Source organism: Sander lucioperca, chromosome 16 (assembly GCF_008315115.2).
Source record: "Sander lucioperca isolate FBNREF2018 chromosome 16, SLUC_FBN_1.2, whole genome shotgun sequence".
Lineage (NCBI taxonomy): Eukaryota > Metazoa > Chordata > Actinopteri > Perciformes > Percidae > Sander > Sander lucioperca.
The window spans coordinates 12088472-12109009 of NC_050188.1; the positions used below are offsets into that span (position 1 = coordinate 12088472).

The following is a 20538-nucleotide window of genomic DNA, read 5'->3' on the forward strand; positions in this document are numbered from 1 at the left end:
TTCAATAAAAGAAAGTTGGAAATGATTTCCTTTCATTAGTTTTAAACTCAAAATTTTGTTATATTTTAGCAGAAAACTGAAAGCAGCAGAACTGAGAACACTTCAATATCCGATTATATATCAGAAGTTATATCGTCATCAAGATATTCAACATTATCTCTATATTAGACCCCCAGAGAGGCTGATCGGCCTTTCAGCCGACCTTCTCATCATCAACCATCATCAACCTCTATTTAAACACCGACAGCAGCTTAGTTTAATTTAGTTTATTTGCACAAAGAAATAAATCAACATACAATGGATCTAAATAAGAAAGTTATTTCAGTGCTGGAGAGGAAGCCCTTATACAAAAGAGAAAAAAAAAGATAATTCCTCTACAAAATATAACAAGCCATACAACAACCAAACAGCATCATCCAAACACTGACAAGCTATTCTCGCTTTTGCCAGACCTTCATCCACAGGCTGCCAAGAAAGGTCTGACGGTGCCTCTGCTAAATAGTCTCAGGAAGGAACTTGTTTTGGTGGAACATGTGTACATTCAAAAGTAGTTTTAGTCGTGCAACTCAGATTGGACAGATAGTCTAGCTAGCTATCTGGATTTACCCTGCAGAGATCTGAGGAGCAGTTAATCATAGTCCTCACAAATCCACCGGAGGTTAGAACGCCAACACAGAGACAGAGGAAGGGGACGGACATCGGTTGAAAAGAAGAACATCCGGCGGCAAGGTACAATCCTTCCCTTATACTAAAGAGAAAAAACAACTACGAAATGATAATTCCTCTACAATAAAACGTAAGAAAACTTTTTTGCACTCCTCTTTTGTCGGGCAGGTGCGTAGGATGTGATCAGAAATAGCAGATCAAAAAGTTGAGAGAAAAGTCCCGCACACTGACCATTACGCAAGCAATAATTTATTTAGAAAAATACAACGTTTCAGACCTCCATCCCTCTACAATAAAACAAATTGCAAATAAAACAAGCAATACAACAACAAACAGAAGCATCCAACCACTGAGAAACAGTGGAAAAAGTGCCAAAAATACTGAAACTGCGACAAAAACCTTGAAAAGCAACAAACTGATCTGTATTAGTGTTCATGCATGTAAAATCTTCAGCATATAGCTGGAAAATGTCATTTTAAAAACTGTCGAACTAAACTAAACTACTTTTTATTGCGTATCAAGTATTGCATTCAAACGAGTGCAAAAACAACTAAGGAGTGATAATTCCTCTACAAAAAAATAGAAAAAATATTTAAAAAAATATAAACATTAGCAGGTGAATAAGTTGTTTATTTTCTTCGTCTTTCTTTACTTTATTTTGAAGGTTTGTTGTTATTTTCTGCTACTTCCCGTCTTTTCTGTGCGTCTGATTTATTTCATTTTGCCACCTGCTGGAAAAAAACTTGCTTTTGGATTGGATCTGTCCTCCTCTGATACTGCATCCAGCTGTGTGTGTTCATCAGCTTGATCGTCCAATCACAGAAGAGCTGCTGCTGTCATCTGAGCGTCCAACAGACAGACGGGAGTTAATCGACGAGGATCAAAGAGACAGGATGGCGTTTAGCTCCCGGCGTCCAGCCGAGAGAGATTACTAATTACAGCCGCTGACACACACACACACACACACACACACACACACACACACACACACACACACACCAACAAAACTAGCTGGCTGGAGGCTCTGCCTCTCTGTTCTCCTCAGTTTGACCAACATATTTATGTCTATTGAGCGTTGTGCGTACGAAATCTTTGGTCTGCAGCTGAATGGTTTCTCTCCTGTGTGGATTCTCATGCGATTCTGCAGATGTGCCTTAAAGTGATGGTTCGGAGTAATTTCACCCTAGGGTCCTTTGCACCTTGACCTCGAGCCTCGAACAACCCCCCATAAGCTTACACAAGCGTACAAATAGGGTATGTACTCATACAATAAAAATATTTATTAATTTAACTTATTTTTTAAAAGTAAGTGCTAGCAGGAGACAAGTTATAATTGAGGTAAGTTTGGAGACACTACCTTATTTAATCATTGAATTAATAAATATTTTTGTTGTATCTCTTTTCGATGTAATTTGTAGACTCTTACTGCCCGGTAGCAGCAGAGAGCAGAAGCCAGCAGGCAAGTGATATTTAAATAAACTCCTGGTGTACTTACAAACTTTCCAATCCATCGTTTTATGAGTACATAACCTATTTGTACTACTGTAGAAGTTGGGTATCATTCCGGGCATTATTAGTGGGGTAACTTACGAGATACAAACCTGGATCCGTTAGTGTCTGCACTAAGCTAACCAGCTGATAACGCTAACTCGCCCAATGTTCGATCCAGGTGAAAAAGGCTTCTGGGGGGTTCTTTGGCTCGAGGTCATGGTGCAAAGGACCCTCGGGTGAAATTACTCCGAACCATCACTTTAAAGCCAAATCTTCCTCCGCACTCAGAGCAGCTTAAAGTTTTCAGTCCTGTGTGAGTTATAAAAGAAAACGGCGTTCAGAGAGTTCCAACCTGGCTGAGAGTCTCTGGCTGCTCCTGGTCCACGCTGGAGCTCCACTCCTGCTGCTTTCTGATGTCACTAACACAGGAAGTAGACGGTTCCTCTCCTGTGTGTTGTTTCATGTGTCTATTTAAATTTCCACTTTCTTACAAACTGAGAAGCTGAAAGCTTTCTCTCCTGTGTAAGTTATCATGTGTGTCTTCAGATGTGTCTTGTAGCAAAATCTTTTTCCACACTAAGAGCAGCTGAATGGCGTCTCCCCTGTGTGGATTATCATGTGTGACCGTAAACTTTCATTCTGTGCAATTTCCTACAAACTGAGCAGCTGAACAGCGTTCAGAGCATAGATTAAAATGGATAGAAAGGCCACTGAACTGTTTCCCGTAGTCATTTGATTGGTACACAACAAAATGGTGATTGTTGTAAGTTGTCGCAGCTCGCTGGGAGGAGAGCCGCCCAACGCAGCTCGGAAGATGTTCTCGGAGTTGCAGTGAGTGAGGAGGGACAGTTAGACCCAGTGACAACGGGTCAGCGGACCACTAACGTTAGACCCAGCCAGTTACAGACTGGCCACCTGGAATTTGGGCAAATGTCAGAAGGCCCTCTATGGGCCACTACTGATAATAACAATAATCTGTCTTTGGTTTATTTTTATAAATTAGTTTATGCATACAGCCAAAAATATTCAAGATTGTAGTGCAGCGAGCTGCGTGGGAGGGGTTCTCTCGGTAGGCAGAGTTACTAATTTCAAAGCTATGTTATTGACACTCAATGCGTGTTCTACCCAGAGGTTGAGCATTGCTCTTTCCATGTTTTTGAGGAGCGGTTGTATTATTTGCTGTGCTTAAATGTCGAGCCGTTGTATTAAATGCTGAATGTGCCTTTAGTGGAGCATATCATGTCGTAGATCTGCCGACGCTCTTAGATGTTTTTTGTAATTGTTGCATATGTCACCGACTGTACCGAAAGTAATGCGTGTTATTTCAGCGTGTATTCTAAATTTTTAAATTCTCTGTATGTTTCTTTGGGATTTGTATCTCAAAGTTTGGGTGAGGTTGGTGTGGGATGAAAATTGGGCCGGTGTGTTGCAAATGCCAGGGCCGTTTCTTGATACCAGTCCGTCACTGGACCCAGCCCGCTGTTCAGCTCATTCTCTGTAAATGATGCAGCATGACAGCACGGCGGAACCAGCCAGCCGGAGAACAACTTTATTTACTTTATAACTTTATAAGTCATTTGGTTAACATTAGCTGGCTAATTACGCCTTAACGTCACCAACTCGCCACATCGTTCACAGAAAACGAGCTGAATAGAGCTGTTACTCGTGGCGATAGCAGTGTGCTTTGTGTGGATGAAGGTGAAGTATGAAGTTAATTTGACTCATTCAGCCTCAGCTCCGCGAATCGCCAGAAGTCGGCTTATGCGGAAGTTTATACGTTACCATGGCAATAGTACACATAAAAATGGCTGCCACTCTGACCATTATGCTACGTTGATTTGAACGGAAATGGCCTTTCTATCCATTTTATTTCTATGGTTCAGAGAGTTCCAACCTGGCTGAGAGTCTCTGGCTGCTCCTGGTCCACGCTGGAGCTCCACTCCTACTGCTTTCTGATGTCACTTACACAGGAAGTAGACGGTTCCTCTCCTGTGTGGTGTTTCATGTGATATTTTAAATGGCTAGTCTGCCTAAAAGATTTCTTACAGACTGAGCAGCTGAAAGGTTTTTCTCCTGTGTGAGTTCTCATGTGTCTCTTCAGATGTGTCTTGAAGCCAAATCTTCTCCCACACTCAGAGCAGCTGAATGTTTTCTTACATCTTGAATCATGTTTCAGAGAGTTTAAAGCTGACTGAGGTTCTCTGGTCTCTTTCCAATCAGCACTGTCATCAGTCTCAGGTTCAGAACAGTCTCCAGTCTGGTCTTCAGTCTCTGGTTGTAAAAGTGGATGTGAGTTCCTGGCTGGTTCTGGTCCTCCACAGTCCTCTCCATCAGCTTCTGTTTCCATGTGTTGAGTTTCTCTGCTGGCTGGAGACTCTGTCTCTTTGTTCTCCTCAGTTTGACTCTGAAGCTGTGACGACTGAAGGTTGACGCATTTATGTCTTCTGACCTGTTGACGCCAGATAAATCTCTTGTTACAAACACTGCAGCTGTATTTTTTCTCTCCTGGGTGGATTCTCATGTGATCGTACAGATGTCTCCTGGTGCCAAATCGTCTCCCACACTCAGAGCAGCTGAATGTTTTCTTATGTCTTAAATCATGTTTCAGAGAGTTTAAAGCTGACTGAGGTTCTCCGGTCTCCTTCCAATCAGCACTGTCATCAGTCTCAAGATCAGAAGTGTCTTCAGTCTCTGGTTGTAAAAGTGGATGTGAGTTCCTGGCTGGTTCTGGTCCTCCACAGTCCTCTCCATCAGCTTCTGTTTCCATGTGTTGAGTTTGTCTCTGATGAAGCTGTGAGGACTGAGCTTCCTCTTCATCATCTTCACTCTTCACAGGGACAGGAGTGAATGGGAACTTGGTGATATCAGCCTCCTCCAGCCCTTGAAGCTGCTCTCCCTCCTGACTGACACACAGTTCCTCCTGTTCCTCTTTAATGTGTGGGGGGGGCTCCGGCTCCTGGTGGTCCACACTGGAGCTACACTCCTGCTGCTCAGGGGGAACCTCTTCTTTAACCACCAACAGCTGTTCGACATCTGCAGGAAACAGAATGAAACAGACACATTACTGACCACCACTCAAACTAAACTCAAACCAATAATAATGAGAGGTAGTTTGTATCGTTGTAGATATGAAAACTTACAAATTTAGTCTAACAACCTGATACAACGTAGCATAGCATAGCTTGTTAAGGTCAGCTTGTTAAAACCAGTTACAAAATGGAACCATTTAGGGCTGTTTCTAACGATTATTTTTGTCATCAATTAATCTAACAATTAATTTACATATTATTCTAAAGATTTTTTTAACTGAACTTTGGAGAATCAGTATTTTTACTTAAGTACTTGACATAAAACTTAAAATGGCTATGACATGTATTTATTTCATCATTGGAGTAATATGCAGTTAAGATAATCACTGGCAAAGTATTTTTGCATCAGTGTGGGGCAAGGAAAATAATTGAAACGCAGGGCTCCAGCCTAGGTAAATGGCCTGCAGTTTATACACAAGTATAAACTGCAACTCCGTTGTTGTGTGTGTGTGTGTGTGTGTGTGTGTGTGTGTGGTAGAGCGAGTGAGAGAGTGATGGTGATTATCTTCAGAGTGAGTAGTGACTCTAGAGTAGGGGTGCAAGATATATCGACTCAATATCGTTATCGCGATATCACGTTGCGCGATATTATACCAAAAGTCTCGCGATAATTACGCGATATTTTGTTTGCGTTGCATCCCGCCCGACATGTACCCAAAGAGTATAGAAGCAACAAGAGGAGAAACTCAACACAACGTTGTGTTACATTCAGTCCAAGAGGGCGGAGCTGCAGTTCCATTGAGTTTCTCCTCTTGTTACGTCTGTACTCTTTGATGCACCTCTCGAAAAATACACATCACTTGGTAGCGTTGTATTTCCCCCGACTCATTTCCTGGTTCTCCTTCTCCGTAAACAACATGAAATCAAGGAGAGGGTTAACTTTTCCTAAGACTAAAGACTCTCTCTAGAGTCACTACTCACTCCGAAGAAAATCGCCGTCACTCTCTCACTTCTTCCTCACTCTACCACACACACCCACACACACATACCGGCTCGACGCACACACCAGAGCACGTATAAACATCAGCTGCGTGGAGCCTCCGCAGAACCATAAACCGAAGCGAAAGTAAAGAAAGGAGCTAAAGAGAGAGCGAAGAGTGGAGCAAAAAGAACACAAAAGTAAGAAAATGAGTGTTGCTCTGGGAGACGACGAAATAACAGAGATTGAAAGGAAACTTTAGAGGCCAAAAGTTACCCTACAGTCACATTAGCTACAAAAGAGAGCGACATGCACTCGCTTGTGGGTGCTCCTGGGCGTACCTAGCCTACCCCTGGTTGCTTGGCAACAGTAAACAGAAATTCTCCGGTGCTACCTTAAACCACGTCTTAAAAGTTACTTCAGAGGTATTGTTAAGTCACAAAAATTATGTTTTTGGATTTAAAAGTATTTATTTCTCGATAAAAGTAACACAATATATGAGATTAAATGCCAAACATATCAGATATATACAGAAATACGATGTCCTGAAGCGTTAAAATGCCATCTTGAATTATTTTTTTCGACTTGAGCCACTGACATACGTCACGCTGCCCTCACGCTGCCTTCACTCTGATTGGCTGTCTCACGCTGCCTTCACTCTGATTGGCTGCCCTCACGCTGCCTTCACTCTGATTGGCTGTCTCACGCTACCCTCACGCTGCCTTCACTCTGATTGGCAGTCGCTCGTGGCCAAACGGCCACTCCCATTGAAAATGAATGGTAGCTGTCTCTTGTAGCTAACGTGACTGTAGGGTAATGCCTCCTCCTCGGTAGCTTGGAAATACTTTGGCTTTAAGCCAACAGATGTGCACTGCATTGTTTTTATACTGTAGTGTATATACAACCAGTAGAACATGTCCTGTTCTGTAGTCATGGTCCTTATTTATATATTTATACTGTCCAACCAGTAGAACATGTCCTGTTCTGTAGTCATGGTCCTTATTTATATATTCATACTGTCCAACCAGTAGAACATGTCCTGTTCTGTAGACATGGTCCTTATTTATATATTTATACTGTCCAACCAGTAGAACATGTCCTGTTCTGTAGTCATGGTCCTTATTTATATATTTATACTGTCCAACCAGTAGAACATGTCCTGTTCTGTAGTCATGGTCCTTATTTATATATTTATACTGTCCAACCAGTAGAACATGTCCTGTTCTGTAGTCATGGTCCTTATTTATATATTCATACTGTCCAACCAGTAGAACATGTCCTGTTCTGTAGTCATGGTCCTTATTTATATATTTATACTGTCCAACCAGTAGAACATGTCCTGTTCTGTAGACACATGTTGGACCAGTCCAATATGACTGTCAGTTGGATTAAACCTTGTGTTGTAAGAAAACTTGTTTTATTTGTTATAAATCTATTTTGATGCGTTTTCCCATAACTTTGGTAATTTTACATATGTTTAAAAATATCAAAATTAATATCGATATCGCAATATTCATTATCAATATCACATTTTTTTAATATCGTGCACCCCTACTCTACTAGGGACATCAAAGAACCTTGAGCATAAACATCTGAGTCAGATTAACTTCAGGCACCACAAGGCAGAACAGCAATCAATGTAAAGGGCCTGTTTTTATATAGCGCTTTTCTAGTCTTAACGACTACTCAAAGCACGTTTACATAGTACAGGAACCATTCACACACATTCACACACTGTGGCCGAGGCTGCCGCTCATCAGATAAACACACACACACATTTACACTCCAATAGTGCGGCATCGGGGGCAACTCGGGGTTCACTGTCTTGCTCAAGGACACTTCGACATGGGACCGCAGGACCTTCCGATTGGCAGGCGACCACTCTACCACTGAGCCACAGCCGCCCTTTACAGAGTTAACTGTAGGGCTGTAGCCAGTCAACCACTCCCAAATACACCACATCATGTGTCACACAAAGACTTCAGAGACAGTGTGGACAAAGCCTCCATCCAACCACTTTTTGTCCTGAAGAACACTTTACTCGAAAAGTGTTATAATGCCTCACCATCAGCGATGAGCGCATGCGCGACAGTCACATCGCAGGACGTTGCGATGTTGACGCTAAAACTTAGCTAAAAGCTTTTAGCTGCTTGATAGAAAATTAAACTTTCACTGTTGTCCTTTTACATGACTGTTAGCGGCCGAGCCTTCCCTTTTAAGACAGGTGGCCATGTGTAAAGTATTCAAGTTCAACAAAGAATGGTTCACATTAGAAAAGTTCCTTGCTTTTACTGAAGTGACATATTCAATGCAGGACTTTTACTGTAGGAGTATTATTGCAGTGTGGTATTAGTACTTTTACTGCAGTATCTGAATATTCCTTCCCCCGCTGTTCTTATCCTCATTCTTTATTTTATAAAGGACAACACACATTAATTAACATTTCTGTAAATGTGCCAGTGTTAGCCAGCTGGATAATTTACAACTGTAGTCCTTTGGCCAGATGATTTTAGACCACAGCAACAGGAAACAGCAAGACATTAGTACAGGTTATATATACAGACAGAAGTCAACAAGACATTAGTACAGGTTATATATACAGACAGAAGTCAACAAGACATTAGTACAGGTTATATATACAGACAGAAGTCAACAAGACATTAGTACAGGTTATATATACAGACAGAAGTCAACAAGACATTAGTACTGGTTATATATACAGACAGAAGTCAACAAGACACCACACAGACAGCTAGAGCAACAAATAAGCTTTCTCAGTAAGCCATGCAGAGCTACAGGAAGCAGCAAGACATTAGCACAGTTACACATCAACAGTATAAGAAGCCATGCAAGCATCAGAACACAGACCCGAGCCATCTTCTTGCACCGTTCAACCATGAAGAACAGTAACAAGCAGTAATAAAAAGCTGTTCAGCATGCAGAGATCAACTTCAGGTTTGGAAATTAGCCATGATGGTAACTGACCAACAGACTGGAGGACACACATTAATATTAATAATACCAAATCTACCTGTCAGTCCTTTACAATGTTTAATCAACGAAACAATACATTCAAATACAAACATCCTGAGTTTATAGAAGTAAAGGGACCAAACCTGCTCTGTGTAGCCGAAGCTGAGGGTTGTAAACAGCGTCCAGTAGCTCCCGTTGTCGCTCGTTCTCCTCTTTTGAACGACAAAGTTCCTCCTCGTACTCTGCTATCGTTCTTTCAAACAGCCCAAATATCTCTTCAGCAGCCGCAGTTAGTCGCTGCTCCACCAACGCTCTCAGCATCTGGACTTTACACATTTTACCTCTTTCTCAACACAACTAAGACACTCTGCTAACACACCTTCCTGCTAGACGCCATCTTGTTCAAAGTGTGAAGTTAGCCGCAGTAAATCAAATACTACAGCTTCCGGTGCAGATCAGTTGCTGAAAATAAAAGTCCGGAAGTGTTCCAATTGCTGAGCTTCAAAATAAAAGTCCGGAAGTGTTCAAGACTTCCTCAGAAATACACACAAAGAAGATTAATGATTAAAATACACTTTGGAAGAAAGACAAAAACTTTATTACATTTTCAGAGCTCTGAAAAAAGTTTTAATATAATAAATGTACATTTTATTGTATTATTATAAGCCTTACACATGACATTACAAAAAGGGACTCAAGATTTCATAATTTGTAATTCCTCACAGGGTTTGTCCAGCCAATACCAGGAGATAAATCCCTCCCAGAGTCACTGCAGTCCCTCTGAAACGCCTTCTACCCTTGCTGGGTTTAGGGTGGGGTTGGGTACCGAAACTCTGTACTTTTTAGGGTACCAACCAGATTAGGCCGGTACTACCGGGGACCAAATCCCAGTGTTTTCTAGACCTATGGCCCATTTTACGACGTCTTTTGCCTCCTGTTTTTGATACCTTCGCCTGAGATTGTACTTTGTACAATAAACTTCATTACCTCTTCACCTCTACCACTGAGTCGTGCTTTTGAGTCCTCTGAGCTCCCTGACAACTAGAAAATAATGTGTAATGTGTTCCCTTCATGAATTCTTCATGTATTGATCTTGTATTGGTGCTGTATACTGTTACAGTCATTGTTGATGTGGCCTTGTTGTCCATCTTAAGTCTTATTTGATTTATTCTTAGTTATTTTCTCAACTGACTGCCCCAGAGACAGAATGCTGATTTTGAACATGTCTTTAACGATCGCTAGCCAAGCCTGGTAATGTTAGCCTGCTGCAGTGACCTGCAGGACCCGAGCAGAGCTACGATGCTGTCTCAGGTAGGTCAGTATATGGTCTATTATGTAAAATGATGATCCAGCTAACTACAAATTGTTGTGATCTGATACACAATGCTAGGGTATTGGTTAAGTTGTACAATGTAGAAGCTGTCAATTGTGGTGGTTATTTCTTGTTGCCATTCCACTCTTTACTTTACTAGTTATTTAAACTACTAAGGCCTATCTATATTTAAAATTAGAAGTAAAGATCTTTACTTGCTGACACAGCGGCCCCGGTACAGAAGAAATTGTCAGACAAAATGAATAGAAAGGCCACTTCCATTCAAATCAATGTAGCAGAATGGTCAGAGCGACATTGGCATTGCCATGGTAACATGCCAACTTTCGGCGAGTCGCGGAGCTGAGGTTTTGCAGCAACGGACAAACGAGCCGTGGAATAGTAACGTTACTATTACTACGTTACTAAAACTAGACTAGTCATGGATAATTCTGACTAAAATAATACTATATACTTGACTAGACTAAAAAGAGTATGTACATGATTAAAACTAATAAAAACTAAAATGCCAGCTTGACACAAAGACTAGACTAAAATGAAAACAGGCTGCCAAAAACAACACTAGTTGTTGTTGGGTCTAACTGTTCCTCCTCATTCCCTCAGAGAACGTCTCCCGAGCTGCGTCGGGCGGCTCTCTTCCCAGCGAGCTTCGACGCAGTTTACAGCCCCACTGACGCGTATTGTCACCGTGACAACTAACAACAATCACCATTTTGTGTTGTGTACCCATCAAATGACCACGGCAAACAGTCCAATGGCCTTTCTATCCATTTTATTTCTATGCAAGGACACCATGAAGACTCCAGAGACTGTTGATATTCACTCCATGCAGATTTATTTGTTACATTTTAACAACAAACCGAGCTGCCTCGAACACATCAACTGACCACCGGTGATAGTCAGTCGAATAGATAACTGAATCTAAGTTTCATAGAACTCTCTTCTTATACAGCGTTTTGGGCGGTGTCAGTTGGACACATTCATGCCCACAGTTACCTCATGTTCGTTACACCTTTAGATGGACCTGAAATGGTGATATTTTTACTTCTAACCGGCAATTTCCACTGGATGCGGAACGTCTGCGGAACGTCTCTGGAACGTCTCCGGAGTCATTAGGTTTCCATTAAAGTCAGTGTGTGTATTTCCACTGACTGCAGAACGTCTGCGTCCCGACTCCGTCCCAGTTCCGTCAGTCCGCAGCCCTCCGGAGCAGATACCAGAGCTTCTATTTTTGACGGACGACGGAGAGCTCCGCAGCAATTTAGCACAAGTCAGATTGTGCGGGACAGGAAGTCGAGCACAGAAACAAAATAAAACATCCGGTTACTTTTCAAAATAAAATACACCGTGCTCACGGCGGATCATATTTCCCTGCACTACACCTTGAAAACACAGCTCAGAGTAGTTTCCCCTCTACTCCTCTGGATGGAAACTAACTGGTGGTGGTTTTGTGGTTCTGTTTATAGAAACTACATCCTGTTATATCGCGCGAACATACGTCAATTCGCGAGATCTCGTGGTCGGCTGGCCGCAGCCGTTACGCAACAAATCCGGACCTGGTGGGTATTGACGGACGGCGGAGCACGCAGCCGTTCAGCAGCGGAGCCGGTCCGCAGACGTTCTGCATCCTGTGGAAATCCACGGTAACAGTCCTCTCATCTCTTTTTATTAAGTACACCTAGGTCGTTGTGACCCAGACAATAACTACTAACGTACATGCTAGTCAACAGATATATAACATATTATGATATGACTATGATATGACTATGCGTGTTGTTGGATGACGAGCTGCTGCACGTCATCCACAAGCGACAGCAGTCGGCGGGGGACAAGGCAGCCGGTAGCTGCCTTCAACCTCCTACCTAACAGTCGGCTCTATCGCCTAGTTTTTATTATACTAATAAAGTGTTTTTAAAACCAAAGATACATTTTTACGTGTAAGTAAGTATTAGCCTCACGCTAATTTATCAAGACTAGGCCTACCGGCTAAACTAACGCTAGCTTCATGGCAACCTCTACACCTGGCGAGTCCCCACTCCCCCTCAGGATTTCCTCGTTGTTCAATAATACAAACAAAGAAATTGCTGACCTCAGGGAAGATGTTCGTCGGCTTTCCGAGGACTTAAAAACCAAAGATGCTTTGTTAACCGCCTGCTTGGACGTGGCTCATAATCAGTCGCTCCGGATCTCATCTCTCTCGGCGGCCTTCCAGGATACCGCGCCATGGGACCCAGCTGCCTGCCCACGCCCATCGTCCTGCTCGACACCGGTTATCAAGCCACCCTGGACTGAGGTGGTTTGCGGCCGAAAGAGAGCCTCGGGTAGGGCTCCATCGCCTCCTGCCCTCAGCCTCTCCAACCGCTTCAATGCTTTGTCGGAGTCGGAGCCGGTGGTGGCCAGTGCGGCTCACCGGGCTCGCCCCGCTTCAAAGCAGACTGACCAGCCGTCGTCACGGAAGACGATTGCTACCGCGCGGCGAAAGCTTCTGAGGGATGCGGTAGTCAGACGGTCCGGTGGCCTACACTGCCTGGATCGGCCAAATGACAACGCTCCTCAAAAACAATCTCCACAACCGAACGGTAAGCATTCTTCCTCTTCTTTTCCCTGCCCATCTGAAACCGACACTGACTGTTTTGCTCCCGTCACCGGCTACCCACACCCCCCCCACTCCTCGTCCGCTCTTCCCCCTAACCACAGTAATTATTGGGGACTCCATCACTAGAGACCTACGGTTTCATAATGCTGTCACACACTGTTTTCCCGGAGCCAAAGTTGCAGACATCCTGGCTAAAGTTATGGACCTGATACCCTCATTTCTGACCTCTATCAAACGCATCGTGGTCCATTGTGGACATAACGACATGTCCACTCGGATTCAGGAGTGTGAGCGCACAAGGCGAGACTTTACCACTCTCATTGAGGCTTTAAAAAGCACTGGGAAGTCGGTTTTTATTTCGGGCCCACTTCCATCTCTAGGTCGCGGATCAGGCCTCTTTAGCAGACTACTCTCCCTTAACACCTGGCTCCAGCTCACATGCAGTATTCACAGGATAGGTTTTATTGACAACTTCAATCTGTTTTGGGAACGTGGCTCCCTGTTCAGCAGGGATGGGATTCATCCCAATACACGCGGAAGCCAGATGCTACGTGGAAATTTGCACCACGCCCTGCATACCCAGACCTCTGATTGACTGTTTACATCCCGTAAACACTCCCACAAGCACACTGACCAGACACACTCTCCCAAAGTCAATAATCAGAGATACAGCGCTACACGCCCCTCTGTGCTCCCTTCAGAGCAATCACCCATTCATAATCCCATAACCACCGTGTCTGTCCCCCGACTGAGACCGTTTAAACCAAACGCTAACAAAAGAGGTGCTATACTAAACAACCTAATTGGAATTAAAACAACCACTGCAACGACAGAACAGAATAGGAAAATCAAATGTGGACTATTAAATATTAGATCTCTGTCATCGAAAGCATTATTGGTAAACGAATTGATATCAGATAACCACATTGATTTATTCTGCCTCACCGAAACCTGGCTGGGCCATGACGAATATGTTAGTTTAAACGAAGCCACTCCTCCCAGTCATAATAATACCCAAATTCCACGAGGCTCAGGCCGAGGAGGGGGAGTTGCAGCCATATTTGACTCGAGCCTGTTAATTAATCCTAAACCTAAACTAAATTATAACTCGTTTGAAAGCCTTGTTCTTAATCTTCAACACCCAACATGGAAAACAGTACAGCCAATTATATTCGTTGTTGTTTACCGAGCACCAGGTCCATATTCTGAGTTTTTATCTGAATTCTCAGAGTTTTTATCATGCGTATTCCTTCAATCAGACAAAGTACTTATTGTAGGTGATTTTAATATCCATGTGGACATTGAGAGCAATAGCCTTAGTACTGCTTTCAACTCACTGCTAGATTCTATTGGTTTCAGTCAGAGGGTGCATAAGGCCACGCACTGTTTTAACCACACCCTCGACCTTGTGCTAGAATATGGCATCAAAATTGACGATTTAATAGTATTTCCGCAGAATCCTTTATTATCAGACCATTTTTTAATAACTTTCGAATTCCTACTACCAGACTATACGAAATTAAATAAAAGTTTCTACACTAGATGCTTATCTGACAGTGCTATAGCTAAATTTAAGGAAGCTATTCCAACAGCACTTAACTCAATGTCATGCCTTAATATAACAGAGGACCGTTATGTTAACTCTAGTCCCTCCCAACTTGATAACTTTGTAGACGCTGCTACGGCCTGCCTACGGACTACTTTAGACTCTGTTGCTCCTCTCAAAAAGAAGATGATGAAGGAAAGGAAACTAGCACCTTGGTATAACTCCCAAACTCGCAAATTAAAACAAATCTCACGAAAACTTGAAAGTAAATGGCGTTCCACCAAACTGGAAGAATCTCGTGTGGATTGGCAAGATAGTCTAAAAAATTATAGGAGGGCCCTCAGAAATGCCAGATCAGACTACTACTCAATACTAATAGAAGAAAATAAGAACAACCCAAGGTTTCTTTTCAGCACTGTAGCCAGGCTGACAGATAGTCACAGCTCTATTGAGCCATCTATTCCTATAGCTCTGAGCAGTGATGACTTCATGACCTTTTTTAATGATAAAATTATAACAATTAGAGAAAAAATTCATCACCTTCTGCCCACAGCTTCCAACGACTCACCATTGGGTGCAGGAGGGCTAGAGAGAACGATAAGACCTGATACTTATTTAGACGGCTTTTATCCTTTAGACCTCCAACAATTAATGTTAAGGGTCTCTTCAGCTAAGCCAACTACCTGTCTCTTAGACCCCATTCCAACGAAGCTACTTAAAGAAGCACTACCCGTGGTCAACACCACATTACTAGATACGATCAATATGTCCTTATTAACGGGTCACGTACCGCAGTCTTTTAAAGTAGCTGTGATAAAACCTATTCTGAAAAAACCCACCCTCGACCCTGAGGTCTTAGCCAACTATAGACCTATATCTAACCTCCCGTTTCTCTCCAAAATCCTTGAGAAGGTAGTCGCTAATCAATTGTGTGACTTTCTGCATAGAAATAGTCTATTTGAAGACTTTCAGTCAGGATTTAGAAAGCATCATAGCACAGAGACGGCACTGGTGAAAATCACTAACGACCTTCTAACTGCTGCTGACAAAGGACTTGTCTCCGTACTTGTCTTATTAGATCTTAGTGCTGCATTCGACACTATTGACCATACCATCCTCTTACAGAGACTGGAACATTTAGTTGGCATTAAAGGAATCGCACTAAGCTGGTTTAAGTCCTATTTTTCTGAGCGATCCCAATTTGTTAATATTAACGATAAACCATCCAAATACGCTAAAGTTAGCCATGGCGTTCCTCAAGGCTCAGTGCTTGGACCAATTCTATTCTCTTTATATATGCTTCCTCTAGGCAATATTATTAGGAAACAATTAACTTTCACTGTTACGCAGACGACACCCAATTATATCTGTCAATTAAGCCAGACGAAAGCGGTCAGTTAGCTAAACTTCAAGCGTGCATTAAAGATATAAAATCCTGGATGACCCACAATTTTCTGATGTTGAACTCAAACAAAACGGAAGTTATTGTGCTGGGACCCAAGCACCACCGAACTTCATTATCTAAATATATAGCTACCCTAGATGGTATTGCCCTGGCCTCCAGCACCACTGTCAGAAATCTAGGAGTCATTTTTGACCAGGATCTATCCTTTAACGCCCACTTAAAACAAACCTCAAGAACAGCCTTTTTCCATCTTCGTAACATTGCCAAAATCAGGAACATCCTGTCTCAAAACGATGCTGAAAAACTAGTCCATGCATTCGTAACTTCCCGGCTGGACTACTGTAATTCTTTACTATCAGGCTGCTCAAATAAGTCCCTCAAGACCCTCCAGCTGATCCAGAATGCTGCAGCACGTGTTCTGACAAGAACTAACAAAAGAGATCACATTTCTCCTGTATTAGCTTCTCTGCATTGGCTTCCTGTAAAATCCAGGATTGAATTTAAAATCCTTCTCCTGACCTACAAAGCACTAAATGGTCAAGCACCATCATACATAGAAGAGCTTTTAGTACCTTATTGTCCCACTAGAGCACTGCGCTCCCAGAACTCAGAGCTACTTGTGGTTCCTAGAGTCTCTAAAAGTAGAATCGGAGCCAGAGCCTTCAGCTACCAGGCTCCTCTCCTGTGGAACCAGCTCCCAACTTGGGTTCGGGGGGCTGACACCGTCGCCACATTTAAGAATAAACTGAAAACCATCATCTTTGATAAAGCTTATAGTTAGGGAGTGAGGAGTTGCAGCATAGTAGAGTAGAGTAGAGGGAGGCAGGAAGTACAAGCCCGTTCCGGAAGGGGAGAGTACGAGCCCGGTCCAGGGCCCCTCTCTTTAGCCTGCCTCTCTTAGTTATGCTATTATAACTCTAGACTGCTGTGGGAAGCTCCTACCAAGGACACAATGAGCCGCTCCCTCTTCTCTCTTTTCACTTGTCTCCTTTTGTGTGCATCTTAGTCCCAGAAATGCCTGTTACTAACCTAGCTCTGGGGAGTTTTCTCCCCGGAGTCCCTTTGCTTCTTCTTCACCCAGAACATCGCCTTGGAATTGGGTGGCACCTACACCGGGGTCCTGGGTGCAGCTGACGCTATGGACTTACTACACCCTGCTACGCTCTGCGTTTCCCCGCAGTGTCCGACTGCGTCCTGCCGCGTCCAACCGCGTCCACCCAGGCTGCTGTGCCACACTACACCCTGTAACGCCCTGCTGTACCCTACTATGACATGAACTACTATGACTACCATTGTGATCACTGCTTCACTATCTTTATTATGACTATTATTGCCACCATTCACCACTCCCCCAACTGGTGCCGTCAGACACCGCCTACCAAGAGTCTGGGTCTGTCCGAGGTTTCTTCCTAACAAAAAAAGGGAGTTTTTCCTTGCCACTGTCGCAATAGCTACTGCTAATGCTTGCTCTTGAGGCAACCGCTGTAATAGTTGGGGCTTCGTAAAGTACAGAGTTTGGTCTAGACCTACTCTATCTGTAAAGTGTCTCGAGATATCTCTTGTTATGATTTGATACTATAAATAAAATTGAATTGAATTGAATTGATATGTCCATCTCTGCTTTGCTTCAAAGAGAAAACTCCTCCTCTCCCTGACAGGAAACACCTTGCTAGGATAACTTCCCTCTGCTACCTCCCTCACATCTCCCTTGTTTAAACTAAAGATAGCTTTCAACCTGCACTTCCTGTCTCCCTGACACAGAGAGAAAAGTCTCCTCTCAGAGACTGATGGGTCTAAATTGTGTTTAAACATGATACACAAAATTAAAACATGAACCCAATGTGTATTGAATAAACTCCCATACTGATACATGATTAATAGTGAATCTTGTTAAACATACGTTACTTAGAAAGAAGTGAATATATGTGTGGGCCCTATAAAATATCAGGTGGTTACATTTGTCTGATTTCTTGATTATAATTGATTATATGACAGACATCACAAGACAAAACAATATCTAATAAAATATTTAAAATAAGAGTGTACTTATAATGTATTCTATCTAGATGTTAATACATAAAGATTTTTGTTTGATATTTGAGAAGTTTTGCTTGGACTTAAATTGCACAAACATTATTCCATGTCATCAGTCTCAGGATCAGAAGAGTCTCCAGTCTGGTCTTCAGTCTCTGGTTGTAAAAGTGGATGTGAGTTCCTGGCTGGTTCTGGTCCTCCACAGTCCTCTCCATCAGCTTCTGTTTCCATCTGACCAACACATTTATGTGTTTTGACATCAGAACGCCGGGAAAATCTTTTGTTACAAACACTGCAGCTGAATCTTCTATCTCCTGTGTGGACTGCCATGTGTGACTGTAAACTTCCTCTCTGTGTAAAAGATGTATTACAAACTGAGCAGCTAAAAGGTTTTTCTCCTGTGTGAGTTCTCTTGTGTATCTTTAAAGCTCCACTGTATGTAAAAGATTTCTTACAAACTGAGCAGCTGAAAGGTTTTTCTCCTGTGTGGATTCTCATGTGTTTCTGTAAAATTCCACTACGTGAAAAAGATTTCTTACAGACTGAGCAGCTGAAAGGTTTTTCTCCTGTGTGAGTTCTCATGTGTGACCTTAAAATTCCTCTCTGTATAAAAGATTTACAACAAACACTGCAGCTGAAAAGGTTTTCTCCTGTGTGGATTCTCATGTGTAACCGTAAATTTCTAGACATTAAAAACGTTTTCTTACAAACTAAACAGCTGAAAGGTTTTTCACCTGTGTGAGTACTCATGTGTTTCTTCAGGTTTCCGCTATCGGAGAAAGCTCTACCAACTGAGCAGCTGAAAGGTTTTTCTCCTGTATGAGTTCTCATGTGTCTCTTCAGATTTCCGTTTTGGCCAAATCTTTTCCCACACTCAGAGCAGCTGAATGTTTTCTTACATGTTGAATCATGTTTCAGAGAGTTTAAAGCTGACTGAGGTTCTCTGGTCTCCTTCCAATCAGCACTGTCATCAGTCTCAGGATCAGAAGAGTCTCCAGTCTGGTCTTCAGTCTCTGGTTGTAAAAGTGGATGTGAGTTCCTGGCTGGTTCTGGTCCTCCACAGTCCTCTCCATCAGCTTCTGTTTCCATGTGTTGAGTTTGTCTCTGATGAAGCTGTGAGGACTGAGCTTCCTCTTCATCATCTTCACTCTTCACAGGGACAGGAGTGAATGGGAACTTGGTGATATCAGCCTCCTCCAGCCCTTGAAGCTGCTCTCCCTCCTGACTGCTCCACAGTTCCTCCTGTTCCTCTTTAATGTGTGGGGGGGGGCTCTGGCTCCTGCTGGTCCACACTGGAGCTCCACTCCTGCTGCTCAGGAGGAACCTCTTCTTTAACCACCGACAGCTGCTGAACATCTGCAGGAAACACATACAGAGAAATGTTGTGGAACTGTATCTTATCAGCTGGATTGTGATTGTTATAAAGAAATAGTGGTTGTTCAGTCAGTTCCTTAGGTTACATCTACACTACTAGTTTTCATTTTCAGCCTTGGGAAACTGTTGACTGACATATTAGTGCCCTCTTGTCGTGAAATAATGCAACTGCGCTGTTGAGCACAAAGTGGCGCCGTTGGTAATGAAGAGGCATAACAAGAGACACGTCAGAATAACAGAGTGTGAAGTGGACTTTACTGCCTTCAAATGGTTCAAGTTGTGTGTGTCTCTGATGAACTGTGAGTAAAATCTGTCATTTTTGTCTGATCTGGACATTATTTGAGTCTTTCACTGTGTTTTGGTGAGACTTGTTGATGCAGAGCTAATCTAATCACCATGTGGCTTCCTCATGCTAATTCTAGTTTAGCTGTACCTGCCTAGTTATTTGGACAATGTTGACATTACGCTATGTAAATGACATGGATGTCTGTTTTTATTGCAACTTAATGGGGCAATCGGTGTTATTTCTTTCCCCAAGCAGTACATCCCTATATGTAACCATCACCAATACAGTCCTAAGTGAATACCTATATTTAATATTTGGTCCTTCGAGTCAGAAGTGAAGTTTTCCCCGGATCTCAGGATGAAGCCTAGTTTTCTACAACAGACCTTGGAAAACATCGTCAGATGCTCATTTGCCACACATTGTGGACTGCAACCTTTTTACGATGCTAAGTTGGCCGCGGAGAGACTATTGCTTATCTAAGCTTGTAAAGAGAGCTAAGCTCTCCTCCACAGGTATTACCTCTTTCTTCCACACAGCATGTTCAGCCAGGCATTGTCCCTACTGTTGATCACTATGCAGTCAGGCTAGAGACAGGAAGGAGCCAGACTCTACAGCATGAAAGCTAGAGGTGTGAATCTTCACTGATCTCCCAATTCGATTACAATTATCAGATCAGCGATTTGATTCAATATCTCGATGCATCATGATGCGTCAAAAACATTTTTCTATTAAAGCCATATAGGATATTTGACTTGACAAACTTGCATTGTCAAGTGCAATGCCCAAGCTACAATAAGTAACTTTAGACTGGAATGATGAAGTGTTTGGG

General features: G+C 42.7%; 1 protein-coding gene across 1 annotated transcript in view; it reads right to left on the reverse strand.

Moving 5' to 3' along the window:
* Positions 1–2423: 2423 nt before the first annotated feature.
* The window catches only part of LOC116050079 (oocyte zinc finger protein XlCOF6-like), a 30841-nt gene continuing 12726 nt past the window's right edge, over positions 2424–20538 (reverse strand). Inside the window, exons 2-3 of the mRNA XM_035993016.1 lie at positions 4163–4537; positions 2424–2620 (exon numbers count right to left, since the gene is read on the reverse strand). Coding sequence (XP_035848909.1) covers positions 2495–2620; positions 4163–4537 — 501 coding nt within the window. The 3' untranslated portion in view covers positions 2424–2494. The remainder of the gene's footprint in view (positions 2621–4162; positions 4538–20538) is intronic.